The sequence below is a fragment of the Callospermophilus lateralis genome, chromosome 15 (genome assembly GCF_048772815.1).
Source record: "Callospermophilus lateralis isolate mCalLat2 chromosome 15, mCalLat2.hap1, whole genome shotgun sequence".
In the NCBI taxonomy this organism is placed as follows: Eukaryota; Metazoa; Chordata; class Mammalia; order Rodentia; family Sciuridae; genus Callospermophilus; species Callospermophilus lateralis.
Window position 1 is genome coordinate 59,752,980 of NC_135319.1, and position 20,329 is coordinate 59,773,308.

The 20,329-nt window shown below is 38.3% G+C and overlaps 1 protein-coding gene across 1 annotated transcript in view; it reads left to right on the forward strand.

The window, feature by feature from the left end:
- The window catches only part of Tnks2 (tankyrase 2), a 62,328-nt gene extending 59,702 nt beyond the window's left edge, over positions 1 to 2,626 (forward strand). Inside the window, exon 27 of the mRNA XM_076835290.1 lies at positions 271 to 2,626. Coding sequence (XP_076691405.1) covers positions 271 to 333 — 63 coding nt within the window. The 3' untranslated portion in view covers positions 334 to 2,626. The remainder of the gene's footprint in view (positions 1 to 270) is intronic.
- The last annotated feature ends 17,703 nt before the right edge of the window (positions 2,627 to 20,329 follow it).

Here is a 20,329-nt window from a genome sequence, read left to right on the forward strand (position 1 = left end):
CATTCTCAGTAGGGGATAGGTATTGGAATCACTTCAGTTAATAAAAACAAGCATGTAGTTAATATTAACTTAGACCTGTTGATTGAGAATTTAAGGAATGATTAACTGGAGTTAAGGTTAGGATGTTTTTTGAGAAAGGGCCCTAGATGATTCTGATCTGTAAGGATAATTTAGGACCTCCTCCCTAAAGATTAGGAATCCTTAAGGAAGTTCTCTTTATCTTTCAAAAAGTTTTGTTTATCTATATTTGAATTAATCTTTCTCTTCTAGGCTTATCCTGAATATTTAATTACCTACCAGATTGTGAGGCCTGAAGGTATGGTCGATGGATAAAATAGTTGTTTGAGGAAGGAAACTAATTCACCTAAACCTAAAATCACCGAAGCAGCTGGTGGCCTCTAAGTTTTTCTCCTTTGCTGGAAAAATTCATCTTGCTTCCAGGCCTATGGCAAAAGGATAAAAAATGTGAAAGAAGTTTAACATTCTGACTTGATAAAGCTTTAATAATGTACAGTGTTTTCTAAATATTTCCTGTTTTTCAGCACTTTAACAGATGCCATTCCAGTTTAAACTGGGTTTGTCTGTACCGAATTATAAACAGTTAACTTGAACCTTTTATACGTTATGCATTGATTCTAACAGAAACTGTAATGCCCTCAACAGAACTCATTTTACTAATACAGTACTGTGTTCTTTAAAACACAGCATTTACACTGAATACAATTTCATTTGTAAAACTGTAAATAAGAGCTTTTGTACTAGCCCAATATTTATTTACATTGCTTTGTAATATAAATCTACTGTTTTAGAACTACAGCGGTTTACAAAATTTTTCATATGTATTGCTCATCTGTACTTCATCTTGCATTATACTGATTGAGTGATCTTTATGTTTGATTCCAGAGGCTATGTTGAGTTGTTAGTAGAAACTTAGTTGGCAAAAATTAATTTATCAGATTTAATTTACTGATGAAAGCATTTCTCTCTCATTAGAAATCTTTCGCATTTAAGAACATTATGAATACTCTGGGGATTTAATTTGTGATGCCTTTGTATGTATTAGACACACATTCCAAAGAGCTCTTAACTATGATAGGTCCTGGTTATTAAAGAAGCTTCTTTTCTGGCCTCAAACTCTAGGTTTTACTTAGGAAATTTTTCCAGTGTCATTCTGTGACAATTAGAGCAAATGCTTCTGTTTTTGTAGAGAGGTTAAATCCTAACTTTTGAACAATTATGGTATTCTTTTCATGGAATGTAAATAGGAAATTAAATTTCAGAGTTGGAAAAAAGTAATCCTGGATAATTGCCTGATTGGTTCTAATTACCTTAAATCTAAAGGGAGGAGGATAGCAAATAGGAGTGGGTAATTTTTTTATCCTAAGTGTTGTTTGTTTATGCTCTTTTTTTTTAATCTTATTGTTATATTTATAGCCAATCTATACATCATGGGTAAACTGAACCCAGAACCATGAATGTAAATGTCTCTGTCTTTCCTTGGCCCCTGAATGGGCAAGTGCATTGAGACAGGTACTTTCTGATCCTGGGTTGCCTCTACATAACACAGTGCTTAATTGGAAATATGCTTTCATTTGTGCACCACGTGGTGACCAAACTTGTGTCCAGTTTGGCAGCTGTGGAGGGAACTGCTGTTCCATAAAATGCCATTCCTATTTTCAGAAGTGAAACTATCTTTTCTACAAAGCATACTTGGGCATCCTGGTATAGAAACATGCATAATGGTTTGGCATTCTATTTTACCTGTTCTAACTCCCTCAGAAGTCAAGGAAAGATTTTTATCCACCTAAGTCCTTATCAATGAGGACGTTCCACTTCACTCTCTGTGTCAATTCACCTTTGTTTTACATTTTATTCAGTCTCTAAATTAACTGGCCTTTGCAGTAACCTGTATATAAAGTGCTAGAAAGTCATGTTTCTTGTTCTGAATTAGAGTCAGAGTAAATGCATTTGTGGAGTTGTCTCTATGATATAAATTGTGATTATTAGTTAAGAAGTCAAATCTTGACCTTGAAATGCTTTTATACAGCTCTCTACTAATTGCAAATATGATCCTAAAGTCATTTCTGAGAATACAAATGGAGTATGCCAAATTTTATACACATTTTTCAGGTTCTCTAGGCCTCTAGGTTTTATAATTAGAGAATAATGAGATGAATTAATGGATTTATATTTACATATCTTGTTATCAACATTTAGCCCATATCACTCACCCTTTGAGTAATTTTGGATTTGTGTGTCATGTAAACCATTGTGGTCTATAAGTTTACAATATTGTGAACTGTGTTATTTCATCTAATCCATTGATTTCTTAGTGTGTTTTTCCATGAATGATTATATTGTGGTTAATATGTTAGCATGGCAATATTTTCAGGTAGCTTTTTGTTTATTGGGAGATTGGGATTTGGGGGGAATTTTTTAGTGCTTTGCATGAAATATCTTACTTTTTAAATGATGGAATTGCTTTCTCTTTTTTCTTGTGATTTTTTTTAAGTGAGATTTAATTTTTTTGTGTGAGTAGTAATATTATACCCATCTTGAGTGTCTTGTACTGTATCACATTCCATACCCCCTCATTTAATTCTTAATAAACTGTTCACTTGTTTTACTGGGTAGCATGTTAATTACTGGTGTAGTATAAACGTGTTGAATGGTCTTTGAGAAAATGGATTGAGATTATAACAACCACAAATAGAAGGCAATGTGTAGTTCTAAGTAATAGTGATGAACAGTACAGTTTAAAGTCTTAAATATTGAATGTTGTGGCCATGTGTACTCAGAGACATTAAGATTAAAATAGCTATGGGCTGGGGTATAGCTCATTGGTAGAGCACTTGCCTAGCATGTGCAAGACCCTGAGTTTAATGCGGAAGACCACCCGGAAAAAAGAAAAAAAAATTAGCTGTAAGATGCTTTTAGACATTTAGACCATCCAACACAACTTTCAGTTAAACCTTAAAACTTATTCCTGGAAATCAGTCTTTTTAACTTATAAAAAGGAATATATTTTTGTTTTCTATGCCATATAAAAACATTACTGGTAAGCTTCTAAATCTCAAAGTTAGTGGTATTTTTTTCTCTTAAAAGAAAGTATAATAGTGTTATGTATTTTATATTTCAATATGCTAAGTGACCGTGTGTGTGATCAATTCTTTGCTGTCCATAATAAGAGAATGATGGTGCAAATAATTCTTAAGTCTGGCTTTGAAATACATTTCAGCAGCTTTATCTTTTATCTTCCTGCTTCATTTAAGATAATATTGAAATGTTTACTATTTCCTAAGCATGCATGCCAATGTATGATGTGATCCAATTGTTTGCAGGTTAATGAAGCAAGAAAACATGCAAATAAATTTCCCAAAGCTCTTATGATTAGTACTCCTGACTGTGCCTTTACCTACTGTCCTGTCCTATTAGAGGACTAGAGTGACAGAGGAAGCAAGTAGGAGAAATAGTACTAAGCAACTAGGAGAATTGTCAGATTTCTATAAAGTTAGATTGTAACATGGCCTTTTTCTGTCTTCTGAGTCCCACTACACCACATTATGCTTCCTAGAACAGGCAGGCTGTGGCCTAAAATAATTATACTCTACTTAAGAAGTTTTTTTGTTCACAGTATAAGACACCATTATTAGAAATGTCTTTGTCACTCATTCACTTCGTCATCCACTCACAGTCATCCTCCCCATGACACAGATATACCCAGCTCCCAAAATAGCCAACATAATAATGTTGAACATTGCTATACAAAAGTGTGGTCTGCCGATGGGTATGGGTCTGCAAACTCTTTATTACCTGCCCTTGGAGAGAGACGAATATAAAAAGTAAGGACAGGGCTGGGGTGTAGCTCAGTGTAGTACACAATGAAAGCTCTGAGTTTGATCCTCAACATCACAAAAAAAGCGGGGAGGAAATAAACTTTTTAAACAACTTGATGTTCCTGCAATATATTTATTTAATATTTACAAAAATATTGGTCTGTAGCAGATAAGAAATTAAGAAAAAAATTCTTCGCAAATCATTTGAAAGGTTTCACAACGCTATCTGTTTTGTATATCAATGGAACTAACACCTAGCAGCCTGGCATATAGTACCTCAATAAATTTTTTGTTGAGCGAGTGAACAAATAGTGATCAAGTGATTGGTTGGTTAGATGGATCTGAATTTGAATTCCTACTCCTTGCCAACTGTGCAATCTTGATCTCAAATAAATTACATAATCTTTATAAGTTTGATTGTGCTTATTACCTCAGGGTTATTTCAAGAACTAAATGATCATTCATATATACCACTAAGCTTTGTACTTGGCAATTAACTATTTATCATACTTAACATTTCACTGAACACTCAGGACTAGGCTTCAGTTTTCCCAGTTGTCAGGAATTTTAAAACTTTTAACCACTAGTCCCTTTGTTCTAATGAAATCTTAAGAGGGCCAAATATAAATCCCTAGTTGCTGAGAACCTGACAACCTGGTTGGACAAGGAAAACATACCCAAACCCAAGCTGCATGTCTTCCTAGAGTAAAAACAAGCCCCACAGACACTGTCATCCAAAATTCACAGCAGTTCATTTGGAACACGTCAATAGACACAATATTGGAAGATTGGCATCCCACAAAGTAGCATAATAACTATGGAATAATAATTTTTAAAAATATTTTGTTGTTGTAGGTGGACACAATACATTCATTTTATTTATATGTGGTGCTGAGGATTGAGTCCAGCACCTCGTATGTGCTAGATAAGCGCTCCACTGCTGAGCTACAACTCCAGTCCCAGAATAGTAATGTTTTTAAGTGATGGTGGGCCAGGGTAAAAGAAGGAATAGGAACCATTAGACCAGGTATGGTGGCAAACACCTGTAATTCCAGCTACTTGAGAGACTGAGGCAGGAGTACTGCAAATTTAAGGACAGCCTGGATGACTAAATAAGACCTTGTCTCAAAAAATTAAAAGGGATGTAGCTCAGTGGTAAAGCACCTCTGTGTTTAATCCCCAGCACCACAAGGGAAAAAAGAAAAACAAGTAGAAACAATGAACACAAAAATGGCATTTTAAGGAAATAAAATAGATAATCAAGAAAAATAACTTTACAATGTAAAATATTAAAATGGGTTGGGCTTTGTGGCACACTCCTGTAATCCCAATGGCTTGAGAGGCTGGGGCAGGAGGATCACAGGTTCAGCACCAGTTTAGGAAATCTAGCAAGACCCTATCTCTGTAACCACAAGTATAGAGAAAATTTTAAAGAACTTTGAAGGATTTTGCTCTGCTCTGTACCAATAAATTTGGAAATGTACCTTAGATAAATTCTAGGGTAGTATTTTAGTAAAGCATAAATTATCAGAACTAACTCCAGAGAAGAGCAAAATAAACCAGATGCCAAGGAAGAAACAGAGATGCTATCAAAAAATGGTCTCAAACAATTCCTGGAAGAGTTATATAAGTAAATTCTGACAGCCCATTAAGTAATGAGCAGATAGTTTCAATGTTCAACTGTTCTAGAGTGGAAAAAAAACGACTTCCAATTTTGGCAGGGTGAGGGTACTGGGGATTGAACTCAGAGCACTCAACCATTGAGCACAGCCCCAGCCTTCTTTCCTATTTTATTTAGAGATAGGCTCTCACTGAGTTATTTAGCACCTTGCTTTTGCTGAGGCTGGCTTTGAACTTGCGATCCTCCTGCCTCAGCCTCCTGAGCCACAAGCCTCCAATTTTTAAAGTACAGCAATAGGGTAATACTAAAAGAATGGCTGTAAATGCACAATTCTTTAAAATACCTGCAAACAAAATCTAGTAGAACCTTAAAAAAACAACAACAGCAGGAAGAGAAACCACTAATGAGCATAATAGAATTGGGAAATGATGGAAGTGTTAAGCCTCTTTTTAAATTTGTTTTTGTGGTACTGGAGATTGAACCTAGGACTTCCTGCTTGATAAGGTAAACACTCTGTCATAGAGTTACATCTCCAACCCTTACAACTGCTTCTTATTTGTAAGTAGGAAGGCTACTGTACTTGGCAGTTAACTATTTATCATACTTAACATTTCACTGAACACTCAGGACTAGGCTTCAGTTTTCCCAGTTGTCAGGAATTTTAAAACTTTTAACCAGTAGTCCTTTTGTTCTAATGAAATCTTAAGAAGGCCAAACATAAATCATTTTTTAATTAACTTTATACTCACCCATCTTATGAATATTTTTGGTGTTCCCACAGTTTTTCATTATTTTTTTTTTAAATACTTGTGTTCAATGGTGCATACCTATAACCCCAGCAACTCAGTAAGCTGAGGCAGGAAGATTATGAGTTCAAAGCCAGCCTCAGCAATTTAGTGAGACCTGTCTCAAAATAAAACATAAAAAGGGCTGGGGATGTGGTTCTATGGTTAAGCGCCCCTGGGTTCAATCCCTGGTACCAAATCAGGTTGATAGACCAGTGGTACACAATAGAGGACACAGAGGCTAACCCACAAAATTACAAGTATCTTATATGCCAAAAGCATGTACTGGAGAAAGGATAGTATCTTCAACAAAGGGTGCTGGGAAAACTGGAAATCCATATGCAACAAAATGAAACTGAATCCCTATCTCTCACCATGCACAAAAGTTAACTCAAAATGGATTAAGGACCTAGGAATTAGACCAGAGACTCTGCATCTAATAGGAGAAAAAGTAGGCCCTAATCTTCATCATGTGGGATTAGGCCCCAACTTCCTTAATAAGACTCCTATAGTGCAAGAATTAAAACCAAGAATCAACAAATGGGATGGATTCAAACTAAAAAGTTTCTTAGCAAAAGAAATAATCTGTGAGGTGAATAGAGAGCCTACATCCTGGGAATAAATTTTTACCCCTCACACATCAGATAGAGCTCTAATCTCTAGGGTATATAAAGAGCTCAACAAGATAAGTTCCAAAAAAAAAAAACAAATAATCAAATCAATAAATGGGCCAAGGACCTGAACAGATTCTCAGAAGAGGATATACAATTGGGCTGGGGATTGGCTCAGGTGGTAGCGTGCCCGCCTGGCATGCGTGCGGCCGGGGTTCAATCCTCAGCACCACATACAAAGATGTTGTGTCCACCGAAAAAACTAAAAAATAAACATTAAAATTTTAAAAAGAGGATATACAATCAATCAACAAATATACAAAAAAAAAAAAAAAAATGGTCATCCTCTCTAGCAATCAGAGAAAGATACCATCTCACCCCAGTAAGAATGGCAGCCATTATGAAGACAAACAACAACAGGTGCTGGCAAGGATGCGGGGGAAAAAGGTACACTCATACACTGCTGGTGGGACTGAAAATTAGTGCAGCCAATATGGAAAAAAGTATGGAGATTGCTTGGTAAGCTGGGAATGGAACCACCATTTGACCCAGCTATTCCTCTTCTCGGACTATACCCAAAGGACCTAAAAACAGCATACTACAGGGACACAGCCACGTCAATGTTTATAGCAGCACAATTCACAATAGCTAAACTGTGGAGCCAACCTAGATGTCCTTCAGTGGATGAATGGATAAAAAAAATATATGGCATTTATACACAATGGAATATTACTCTGCACTAAAAAAGAATAAGATCATGGCATTTGCAGGGAAATGGATGGCATTAGAGAAGATTATGCTAAGTGAAGTTAGCCAATCCCAAAAAAACAAATGCCTGATGTTTTCTCTAATATAAGCAGGGTGACTCAAAGTGGGGTAGGGAGGGAGAGCATGGATGGAAAATTACCTCTAGATAGGGAATAGGGGTGGGAGGGAAAGGGAGGGAGAAGGGGAATAGCAAAGATAGTGGAAGGAGACGGTCATCCTTATACAAAATTCATGTATGAAGATGTGAATTTGGTGTCAACATACCTTCTATACAAACAGAGATTTGATAAATTGTGGTATAAAGGTGTATTAAGAATTGCAATGCAAAAAAAAATATGAATGTAATGCACTCCACTATTATGTATGTAAGAAATAATAAGAGTGATATTCAAAATATTTACTACCCAGGCACTATCCAGTCAGAACAGATTCAAGGTGCCCTCTTCTGCCAGGTGTTAATTCTTCATTTGGTTTGGGCAACCGGAACCTCTAACACCCTTGGGCTTGGGGCAGCAGCTAATTACCAGAGGCAATAGAAGTGTGCTGATGTCTTAACCATCACAGCCTCACTGCTGGGTATACAGCTACAACTGCTTCTTATATGTAGTAGGAAGGCCAAGGGGGAAAGAATACTTATTCTGCATTATTGGGAAACAATTTCTAGAAGCAAAATGTAGGCTGAGGGGTAGCCCAATGGCAGACCCTCATAAAAAATAAAATAGGCTGGTGATGGAGCTCAGCTGTTGAGCACCCTTGAGTTCATTCCATGAATTAATTAATATCTAAGGGCTTGGGGCTGGGGATATAGCTCAGTTGGTAGAGTGCTTGCCTTGCATGCACAAGGCCCCTGGGTTCAATCCTCATCACCACCAGAAAAAAATAAAATTAAAATACACACACACACACACACACACACACACAGTTTTAAGCTGTAAGTCTTAAGAAATGGGACCAAAATTCAAACAAATCTCCCCCAAACCTGCTGTACTTTCAGTCTTCCCCTTCTTGATGGCTCTCTGACCTTCCAGTTGTTTAAAACAAAGTTGTCATACTGTTTTTCCCTAACATCTCACATACAGTCCACTGGTTTCTCTACCCTTGTCCTCCACCACTCCCATCTCCCCAGCTCCCACAGTCTGTTTTCAACTAAAGTTCCAAAGTGATCTTGTTCACCCATGCCACTTAATTGGCTCAGAATGCTGCAGTGGGCTGGGGATGTGGCTGAAGCGGTAGCACGCTCGCCTGCGTGCGGCCCAGGTTCGATCCTCAGCACCACATACAAATGAAGATGTTGTGTCCGCCGAAAACTACAAAATAAATATTGAAAAATTCTCTCTCTCTCTCTCTCTCTCTCTCTCTCTCTCTCTCTCTCTCCCCCCCCCCTCTTTCACTCTTAAAAAAAAAAAAAAAAAAAAGAACGCTGCAGTGTCTCCCATTTGCTTAAAGTAAAAAGCTAAAGTCTTAAAATGTAGGCTTGATCCTGTATGGTCTACCTCTGTATCCAGTGACACCATTTCCCATTCTACCAATGGATCACTCTGCTGTGGCTTCTCCAGCCTTCTCCAGAACACAGACATTCTCCCCAGATGTCTTTGCAATTGCTCTTTCTGTACCTAGAGTGCTTTTTCCTCAGCATTTCCTGTGACTTAAGCCCCACCGCCTTCACAGTTGTTGGAATGTTTTCTGGATCCCCGTATTGTATTGTATTGTATTGTATTGTAGAGGGGTTGCTGGGGATAACACCATTTCTACATCCTCAATCCTTTTTTTTTTTTTTTTAATATTTTTTAGTTGTTGGTGGACTTTTATTTATTTATTTATTTGTTTGTTTGTTTGTATGTGGTGCTGAGATTCGAACCCAGTGCCTCACACATGTTAGGCAAATGCTCCACCACTGAACCACAACCCCAGCTCAATCCTTTTTATTTTTAAGACAGGGTTTCACTCAATTGCTATGGGTCTCACTAAATTGCTGAGACTGGTCTTGAACTTGGGGTCCTCCTGCCTCTACCTCCAAGTTTCTGGGATTACAGGTGTGTTCCACCTCACCTGGCTGGACCCCTTGTTTTAAATCCCATTGTATCATTTCCTCCCCAAAAATCACTCCCTATCCTTACCCTGCACTCTCTTTTTCTATAACTCTAATTACATCATAAATTCAATAAAGAGGCTAGAGGTGTAGCTCTGTGGTACACTTGCCTAGAGTGTACAAAGCCCAGGGTTCAATCTTCAGCAGCACCAAAACCAATAATCCTATAGAATTTATGTATTTATTATATTTATCATCAGTCTCCTACACACACTAAAATGTGAACTTCAGAAAGATGTTTTCAGCCAGGCATGGTGGCTCACGCCTGTCATCCCAGCAGCTCGGAAGGCTGAGACAGGAGGAAGGCAAGTTCAAAGCCAGCCTCAGCAATGGTGAGGCGCTAAGCAACTCAGTGAGACCCTGTCTCTAAATAAAATACAAAAAATAGAGCTGGGGATATGGCTCAGTGGTCACATCTTCTGAGTTCAATCCCAGGTACAAAAAAAAAAAAAAAGATGTATTCCACTGATGTAGCTTCAGTGCTTAGAACAGTGCCTGGCATATAGATGATATGGAATAAACACTAAGTGAATGAATGGACTTATGTTAATGATCCCCATTCAGCTCTTTTTGTCGTCTACTCACCATTATATGGAGAAAGCAATAGCTAATAATGGTACAACAGTCACTTACCAAGTCAGCAATAACAACGTCAATAATCATTTATTTTTAAAATTTACCATGAGTAATATCAATAATCACAATTGTTTCTCAAATCCACTACCAGTGGATCAGTCACCATGTAGCAATCCAATTACCATGTAGCAAACAGTATACTAAGAGTCAGATAGTTCACAAGGACGATATTAAATCTGTCTTCCAGATGAGGGCACCAGGGCTCAAGATTTAAAGAAATTTACTGGGGCTGGGGATGTAGCTCAAGGGGTAGCGAGCTCGCCTGGCATGTGTGCAGCCCGGGTTCAATCCTCAGCACCACATACAAACAAAGATGTTGTGTCCAGCGAAAACTAAAAAATAAATATTAAAAAATATAAATATTAAAAAATTCTCTCTCTCTCTCTCTCTCTCTTAAAAAAAAATTTTAAAAATAAAGAAATTTACTCAAGACCCAAGTCACTATGCTCCTGGTATTGAGTAAATCAGTCCCGAAGGGTTGGAAGTAATCCTCAGTGATCTGTGGGCTTGTCATTCGTTGCTTGTGCCCCATAAGGATACAAAATGGGTAGGTATCTGCAATGTTTCTGGTACTTGCTGTCTGAGATTATGGGTAATAACTGCTGTGTCTCTGCTGCAACCCCCACTCTCTCCCCACCCCTACCAGACTGCAGATTTGTTGGAGGAGCTTTACATTCTTCAAATCAACCTGCCTTCCAAAAGGTTTGGCCCAAGGAGGAAGTAGATGGAAGTCTGTGCCTGTGTTTCTTCCCCCTTGAAACAGATGACACAAAGGATGTTTTTACTTAGAATCCTGAATCTGCTGATTTTTTAAACTGACCAGTTCCCGGAACAGATGGATTCTGGATGAAGCTGTAACCCAGAGGTTGAAACTGATTTCTGTTGGCTGTTTCAACCCCCACGTATTTGTGAATGATGTTAATTCGTGAGGGGAGGGAGGTAGTGGGAGAGGATGTTCTGTTCCAAAAAGAAAAAGAATATTTCTGTTTTGACCACTGAATAAAATGAGAATGAATCTAGGCAGAAATGACCTGACTCGAGTTTAATAGATTTTTAATATAAAAAGGCTAGCAGATTCCAGTGGAAGTGAATATAGTCTATTTGTATTTATACACAGGGATTAAACAAACTAATCCAACAGGAGTCTGTGCAGGCAATTGTTTGGGAGCAAGATAGATCCATCTGCGTGCAAAGAATTGTGAATGAAGGAGCATCCATGGCTCAGTAGGCAGGCAGGGCACAGGGGAGACCACCAGTCTGAATAATCAGACATTCACATTTCCCACTGTTTTGTTCTATTGTATCCAAATGTGAGAAGCTGCTCTTCAGTCCTCCACATACAAAGCTCTTTATTGGACTTTATTGAGGCATGATCCCAGCTGCTTTACTCAAACTGCCAGTCTCTGAAGGAGTTTGGCTTGATGGTGTCTGGCAGCTTGGCTTTGCCCCCAAGTAGATTTATGAGCTGTGAAAGATAGTCAAATTAACACCCTAAGCATTCCTGATAGGATTAGAGGCCTGCATTTGCATACCACCCTGACATACCACACCATCTTTGTATCTTCCCAGCCCTCCTGGGTGGGGTTTGGAGAGGGCAAGTAAGAGGTGATGCCACACACCCCTCTCCCAGCTGGCTATACAAATGGTCACCATGCAATTCCAGATTATGTTATATGGCATTTAACATCTTCTAATGGCCGCATCTCCCAATCAAAAGGACTGAACTGAAGAGGCAAATGCATCCCTTTTCAGGGCTGGATTCCCAGAGAGAGAAAGAACCAGCCTCTTTTCTGGGGTAGGATGAACTCCTCCAACGGCCCCAAGGAGTACTGGGGATTGGTCGTAAAACAACCATTGAAATCAAACTAGTAACTGATTGTTCTGATTTTAACAGTTAGGCATATTCAAGGTAGAAACTTTGGAAAATGCTGTAAATACAGCAAAATTTAAAAATTATCCATATATCTTATTACTTACAAATTATTTACCAGTAACATTTTTATGTCTTTCCAAGCTGTTTTCTATGCATATAGACAGGTGATCTGGTGTTTGGTTTGGTTTGGTGTTGGGGATCCAGAGCCTTGCATATTCCCTCTACCACTGAGCTATACTCCCAACATGTTGTTTTCAACTAAGCCAGATCATATTTATTCTGAATCTTTTTCTTTTAATATTGTATCCCAAGCCTTATGCCATGTTACTGCCATCTTTTTTGTACTGTGAGGTCCACTGACAGAATAATCACATCATCACATCACATACTTGAGCCTGGTGACAGTAACACTGAGTGTAGAGGCAAGAGATGACTAGAGTGGCAGAAAGTTATATATATAGTTGAAATTTCATGAAACCACTGAAGAATGGAGTGAAGCCAAAACCTAATGTTTAAAAAAGTTAGAAAATAACTTCCTGATTCTCCATCCTATCTCATATATCAGCTTAGATAAATCTATGGCAAGTTGTAATACTGTACTCCAACCAGGAGCCATTGGGTATTTCTTAGCATATGTATTTGTTTTTCTTACCTTTATTTTCAGGGTTAAATTGTTGTTTATGGTTTGAAATGGGTTTTCAATACTCTCAAACCCTAGTACCTAACCTTGTACCTATGGAAAATTTCATTTTTGTGATTTAATTAAGGACTACCATTGAAAAATCATTTAGATTATATTATTAAATAGAAGGTTGTTTATAAATCTGTTGTATTGGGAAAGGGATTCTCAATGCTGGCTGTGGTTAGAATCACCTGGGGAATTTAAAAGATACTAATTCTTGGGCCTTGGTCCTAAAGATTCTAATTCAATTGGTCAAACATGGATTTAGAATATCTCAGGAAATTCTAATTAACAACAGGAATTGAGCTCTTCCATATTTAATTACCAATAAAAATCACCTTCCCAACAAGTCTGCTTGCTCCACCAAGACAAGGAGGGGCCATGTCAATCTTGGTTGTGACTATTCCCAGCATCCAGCCCAAGCAGGGGACATTTGTATTGATGCCCTTCTTAAAGTTCATTGATTTAAGACCTGAGTGACAACCTGTTTAGACCCACCACTCAGTCTTTGGGGAATTGGAGGTTCTGAGAACTGGTTTGAGCCAAATTCTTCGGAGGTAACAAAGGAAGCAGGTAAAGATGAACCTTTACATAAGCAACCAGGTTATGCTGGGATTTTAGCAAGAGGCAGGGGCAGGCTCAGTTGGCCTTGGATATGAGAAAACAGATTCCTTATGAAAGCAATTATACCTCCACCCCCACCCCCAAAGAACCTAGGAACTGTGGGAGGAAAGTGAGAGGTGGGGCCAGTCAAGAACTTGGAATAGAAGGGAGTTGGCATAGCCCAAGGAGCTGTTGAGACACCCATGTTCACAGCTGTGTTTCTGCGATCCTATCATTCTAAGCACGAAGTTGTGCTATAAATCAGAGCTCTGGTAGCTTCAGCAGTGTTCAGAGGGGTGTCCCAGCGAAGATTGATGAGAATTAGTAAGTGGCGGGGCGGTGGGGAGAAGGACAAAAAGCTGACATGGAACAGTTCCGAACACTAAGAAGCCAAAGAGAAGAGATGTTGAATTGGATTTTCTGCAAGTCACTGAAATGATGAAGGGAGGCAGAAGGGCGAATAGTGTTTTGTTCTTGCCCTGAAGCAAAATTATAATGGCAGTGCTTGGTCTAAAGGAAGGAGAAGCCAAAGTGTAATTTTTATATATTTGTTATATATTAATTTTGAATAGGTATTATGAAGGTATGTGATGTGTATAGACATATATTTCTTTTTGGCACTGGGGATTGAACCCAGGGCCTTACACATACTACGCAAGTGCTCTATTACTAAGTTAAACTACCATCCCTCAAAGCACAATTTTAAAAAGAAAAACGCACATAGCACAAAATTCAGAGGTATAAAGGATATAGGGTAGAAAGCAAGTTTCCCTCCTTTTCCCTCCCCTACTACTCATTTCCCTCATAGAAGCAATAATCATTATCAGTTTCCTATGTATTTTCTCAGAAAAATCTATGCTTAATCATATATAATCATTTTTTCTTTCTTTTAAACACAAATAGTAGTATGTAATGAAAGCAAATAAGAGAGAATAAAAAAAAGAAAAAAGAAAAAGAAAGAAAAGGAGACAGACCTCAATGGATCGGTGATGCTTTATTAAGCAAGGGAGAGGCACAATTTTAAGAGGAAAATGGCAGCTGGCTACAACAAGAGTCTGAGTTTTATGGGGTTTAGCAGGGCCATGTCATGGGAAGAGTTGGTCAGTTACTTTTGGCAGGCTTACTTTCAACAGGCAGGGGGATTGGGGTAGATAAAGGAGATTGCGACAGGTCATATTCCTGAGCTCCCTTTTCCCCAAGGGTTTTGTAAATCTTCCTTTCTGTCATATAAGACCTTTGCTTTTTTTCTCTTGACTATATAGCCCAAGACACTTCCTTGTCAATATAATGTTGCCTCAGTCTAAAGGAGAATTTTTAGCCAGGTATGTGGTGCACACCTATAATCCCAGCAACTCAGGAGGCTGAAGAAGGATTACAAATGTAAGGCCAGCCTGGACAACTTAGCAATTACCCTGTCTCAAAAAAAATAAATAAAAAAGAGTGGGGAAGGAGCTCTGTAATAAAGTGCCCCTGGATCCAATCAGAGTACCACCAAAAAAATAAAATTAAGGAATTTGGTGTGTGCCTAGCATGCACAAGTCCCTGGGTTTGGTTCCCAGCACTGCAAGGAAAGAGAGAGAGAGAGAGAGAGAGAGAGAGAGAAAAGAAGAGGAAGAAGGAGGAGGCGAAGGAGGAGGAGGAAGAGGAGGAGGAGGAGAGGGAAAAGAAAAATTTTAAATAAAACCTCACATATTCATTCTGTAATTTGCTAAGTCTTTGTGGATTCCTGGAATCTGTCATATCAGGCACCTGCAGGTCTCCTACCCCATTCAGCTTTCATTCATTTTACACATTGGGGTTCAGCATAAGGATTTTGTTAAAGGATTTGCACCTGTTATACTCCCTTGGATTTCATAAGAAGTTTTTGAGGCCCTGAGAAGTTGAGTGACTTGTACAAGTTCATCCAACTGGAAAGAAACAAAATCTCCCAAGTAATGCCTATATCCTGCTCTTCTCATGCCAGGATCCTAGTCCACTCAAGTTGGCCCAACCAGTGCTCCACCTTCTTAGGACTACTGGTGTCTTAAATTGACAATTATCAGAAGGTTTTATTTTTTTCTTAAAGTGATGGGGATGGAACCTAGCACCTCACACATGCTAAGCAAGTGCTCTTCCACTGAGCTATATCCCCAGCCCCTTCAGATGACTTCTGTGCATGTCACTATCTGAAACCAAAGAATTGCTTAAAGAGAGAGCATCTAACATTCTGGAAGAATCACTAGGAGAGTGTTAGGGGAAGGAGGCAGCAGGTAGACATCTGTCCTCCCCAGCAGAAACAAGGTCAGCTTGGTTCAAGGAAAGGAAACGTTAGATCCAAGAGCTTGCAGGAACTGTGAATCAGAACAAAACACTCTTTTTGTCAAATAAAGTCCACTCATGGGGAGCCTCGGGGAGTTAAATTCCTATATTAATTAGCTTTATTATTGTTGTTGTTATTTCCAGAGCTGGGGATCCAACATAGGGCTTTGTGCATAGTAGGCAAGCACTCTACTACTATGATGCAGTTTTATTAACCTCTAGGAACTTTTGCATCTCTTTGTAAGAAAGCAGGAAGGCAAATACAAGGCATTTATTTGGTCTCATTGGTCTTCCCTTGAAGCACAATCTTCAACTGTGACCCCATGAGATTTACAAGGGCAGTTTTGTGACTTAGATTCATGTCACAAAGGCTTTCCCAAATCCTGGCCAGGGCCAAGAATGGGTCTGAAAGGAAACCTTTTTCATTAGTCCCCTAGCAGAGGCAATAAAGTAGCTGTGCCTTTGAAACTAACAAGTTGAGATAAGCACAAAGCATTGAAAAGCAGAAGCTGGCCTAAAATGAGGTGAGTCACAAGTAAAGCCCATTGACAAGGATGGAAAGTGTGTTTAATAGGAATTTAAGTGTAGATTTTTTTTTTTTTTTTTTCTCTTTTGGTGGTACTGGAGATTGAACTCAGGCAAGCTCTGTACCACTGAGGTACATCCTCAGCCCTGAGTGATATGGCATGTTCTTTTTTTTTTTTTTTTTTTTTAATTAATTTTTATTGTAGGTTGTTCAAAACATTACATAGTTCTTGATATATCATATTTCACACTTTGATTCAAGTGGGATATGAGCTCCCATTTTTACCCCATATACAGATTGCAGAATCACTTCAGTTGCACAACCATTGATTTACATATTGCCATTCTGGAGTCTGCTGTATTCTGCTGCCTTTCCTATCCTCTACTATCCCCCCTCCCCCCTCCCCTCCCCTCTTCTCTCTCTACCCCCTCTACTGTAATTCATTTCTCCCCCTTATATTTTCCCTCCTTTCCCCTCACTTCCTCTTGTATGTAATTTTGTATACCCCTGAGGGTCTCCTTCCATTTACATGCAATTTCCCTTCTCTCTCCCTTTCCCTCCCACCTCTCATCCCTGTTTAATGTTAATCTTCATCTCATGCTCTTCTTCCCTACTCTGTTCTTAGTTACTCTCCTTATATCAAAGAAGACATTTGGCATTTGTTTTTAAGGGATTGGCTAGCTTCACTTAGCATATTCTGCTCTAATGCCATCCATTTCCCTCCAAATTCTATGATTTTGTCATTTCTTAATGCAGAGTAATACTCCATTGTGTATAAATGCCACATTTTTTTTAATCCATTCGTCTATTGAAGGGCATCTAGGTTGGTTCCACAGTCTTGCTATTGTGAATTGTGCTGCTATGAACATGGATGTAGCAGTGTCCCTATAGTGTGCTCTTTTTAGGTCTTTAGGGAATAGACCGAGAAGGGGAATAGCTGGATCAAATGGTGGTTCCATTCCGAGCTTTCCAAGAAATCTCCATACTGCTTTCCAAATTGGCCGCACCAATTTGCAGTCCCACCAGCAATGTACAAGAGTACCCTTTTCCCCACATCCTCGCCAGCACTTGTTGCTGTTTGACTTCCTAATGGCTGCCAATCTTACTGGAGTGAGATGGTATCTTAGGGTGGTTTTGATTTGCATTTCTCTGACTGCTAGAGATGGTGAGCATTTTTTCATATACTTGTTGATTGATTGTATGTCCTCCTCTGAGAAATTTCTGTTCAGGTCCTTGGCCCATTTGTTGATTGGGTTATTCGTTATCTCATTGTTTAATTTTTTTAGTTCTTTGTATATTCTGGATATTAGGGCTCTGTCTGAAGTGTGAGGAGTAAAGATTTGTTCCCAGGACGTAGGCTCCCTATTTACCTCTCTTATTGTTTCTTTTGCTGAGAAAAAACTTTTTAGTTTGAGTAAGAAGCCCCATTTATTGATTCTAGTTATTAACTGTTGTGCTATGGGTGTCCTATTGAGGAATTTGGAGCCCGACCCCACAGTATGTAGATCATAGCCAACTTTTTCTTCTATCAGACGCCATGTCTCTGATTTGATATCAAGTTCCTTGATCCACTTTGAGTTAACTTTTGTGCATGGCGAGAGAAAGGGATTCAGTTTCATTTTGTTGCATATGGATTTCCAGTTTTCCCAACACCATTTGTTGAAGATGCTATCCTTCTTCCATTGCATGCTTTTAGCCCCTTTATCAAATATAAGATAGTTGTAGTTTTGTGGATTGGTTTCTGTGTCCTCTATTCTGTACCATTGGTCCACCTGCCTGTTTTGGTACCAGTACCATGCTGTTTTTGTTACTATTGCTCTGTAGTATAGTTTGAAGTCTGGTATAGCTATACCGCCTGATTCACATTTCCTGCTTAGAATTGTTTTTGCTATTCTGGGTCTTTTATTTTTCCATATGAATTTCATGATTGCTTTCTCTATTTCTACAAGAAATGCCGTTGGGATTTTGATTGGCATTGCATTAAACCTATAGAGAACTTTTGGTAATATCGCCATTTTGATGATGTTACTTCTACCTATCCATGAACAGGGTATATTTTTCCATCTTCTAAGATCTTCTTCTATTTCTCTCTTTAGGGTTCTGTAGTTTTCATTGTATAAGTCTTTCACCTCTTTTGTTAAGTTGATTCCCAAGTATTTTATTTTCTTTGAGGATATTGTGAATGGGGTGGTTGTCCTCATTTCCATTTCAGAGGATTTGTCGCTGATATACAGGAATGCCTTTGATTTATGCGTGTTGATTTTATAGCCTGCCACTTTGCTGAATTCATTTATTAGCTCTAATAGTTTCTTTGTAGACCCTTTTGGGTCTGCTAGGTATAGAATCATGTCATCTGCAAATAGTGATAATTTGAGTTCTTCTTTTCCTATTTTTATGCCTTTAATTTCTTTCGTCTGTCTAATTGCTCTGGCCAGTGATTCGAGAACTATGTTGAACAGAAGTGGTGAGAGAGGGCATCCCTGTCTTGTTCCAGATTTTAGAGGGAATGCCTTCAGTTTTTCTCCATTCAGAATGATGCTAGCCTGAGGCTTAGCATAGATTGCTTTTACAATGTTGAGGTATGTTCCTGTTATCCCTAGTTTTTCTAGAGTTTTGAACATAAAGGGATGCTGTACTTTGTCGAATGCTTTTTCCACATCTATCGAGATGACCATATGGTTCTTATTTTTAAGCCTGTTGATGTGGTGAATAACATTTATTGATTTCCGTATATTGAACCAACCTTGCATCCCAGGGATAAATCCTACCTGATCATGGTGCACAATTTTTTTGATATGTTTTTGTATCCGGTTCGCCAGAAGTTTATTGAGGATTTTTGCATCTAGGTTCATTAGAGATATTGGTCTGTAGTTTTCTTTCTTTGAAGTGTCTTTGTCTGGTTTAGGAATCAGGGTGATGTTGGCCTCATAGAATGAATTTGGAAGTTCTCCCTCTTTTTCTATTTCCTGAAATAGCTTGAAAAGTATTGGTATTAGTTCCTCTTTAAAGGTTTTGAAAAACTCTGCTGTATACCCATCCGGTCCTGGGCTTTTCTTAGTTGGTAGTCTTTTGATGGTATCTTCTATTTCCTCAATTGATATTGGTCTGTTTAGGTTGTCAATATCCTCCTGACTCAATCTGGGCAAATCATATGACTTAAGAAATTTATCGATGCCTTCACTATCTTCTATTTTATTGGAGTATAAGGATTCAAAATAATTTCTGATAATCTTCTGTATTTCTGAAGTGTCTGTTGTGATATTGCCTTTTTCATCCTGTATGCTGGTAATTTGAGTTCTCTCTCTTCTTCTCTTTGTTAGCGTGGCTAAGGGTCTGTCGATTTTATTTATTTTTTCAAAGAACCAACTTTTAGTTTTGTCAATTTTTTCAATTGTTTCTTTCGTTTCGATTTCATTAATTTCAGCTCTGATTTTAATTATTTCTTGTCTTCTACTTCTTTTGCTGTTGTTTTGCTCTTCTTTTTCTAGGATTTTGAGTTGAAGTATTAGATCATTTATTTGTTGGTTTTTTCTTTTTTTAAGGAATGAACTCCAAGCAATAAATTTTCCTCTTAGAACTGCTTTCAATGTGTCCCATAGATTCCGATATGTTGTGTCTGTGTTTTCATTTATCTCTAAGAATTTTTTAATTTCCTCCTTGATGTCTTCTATAACCCATTGATCATTCAGTAACCTATTGTTCATTCTCCAAGTGATGCATGATTTTTCCTTACTTCTTTTATCGTTAATTTTCAATTTCATTCCATTATGATCGGATAAGATGCATGGTATTAATGGCATGTTCTTTAGTCAGAGCTTCCTAGGTCTCTTAGAATGTCAGACACTAGAGGCCCCCACCATCTTTCCCCTAAAAAGGGAGTTCAAACCCTGTGGTCTGTGATCTAATGAAAATGCAGTCTGACTCAGTCTGGATTAAAAGAGTTTTGTTTTGTTCCCTGTCTCCCTTTTAACTGATGGAACTACCATTCAAAACAGGAGATA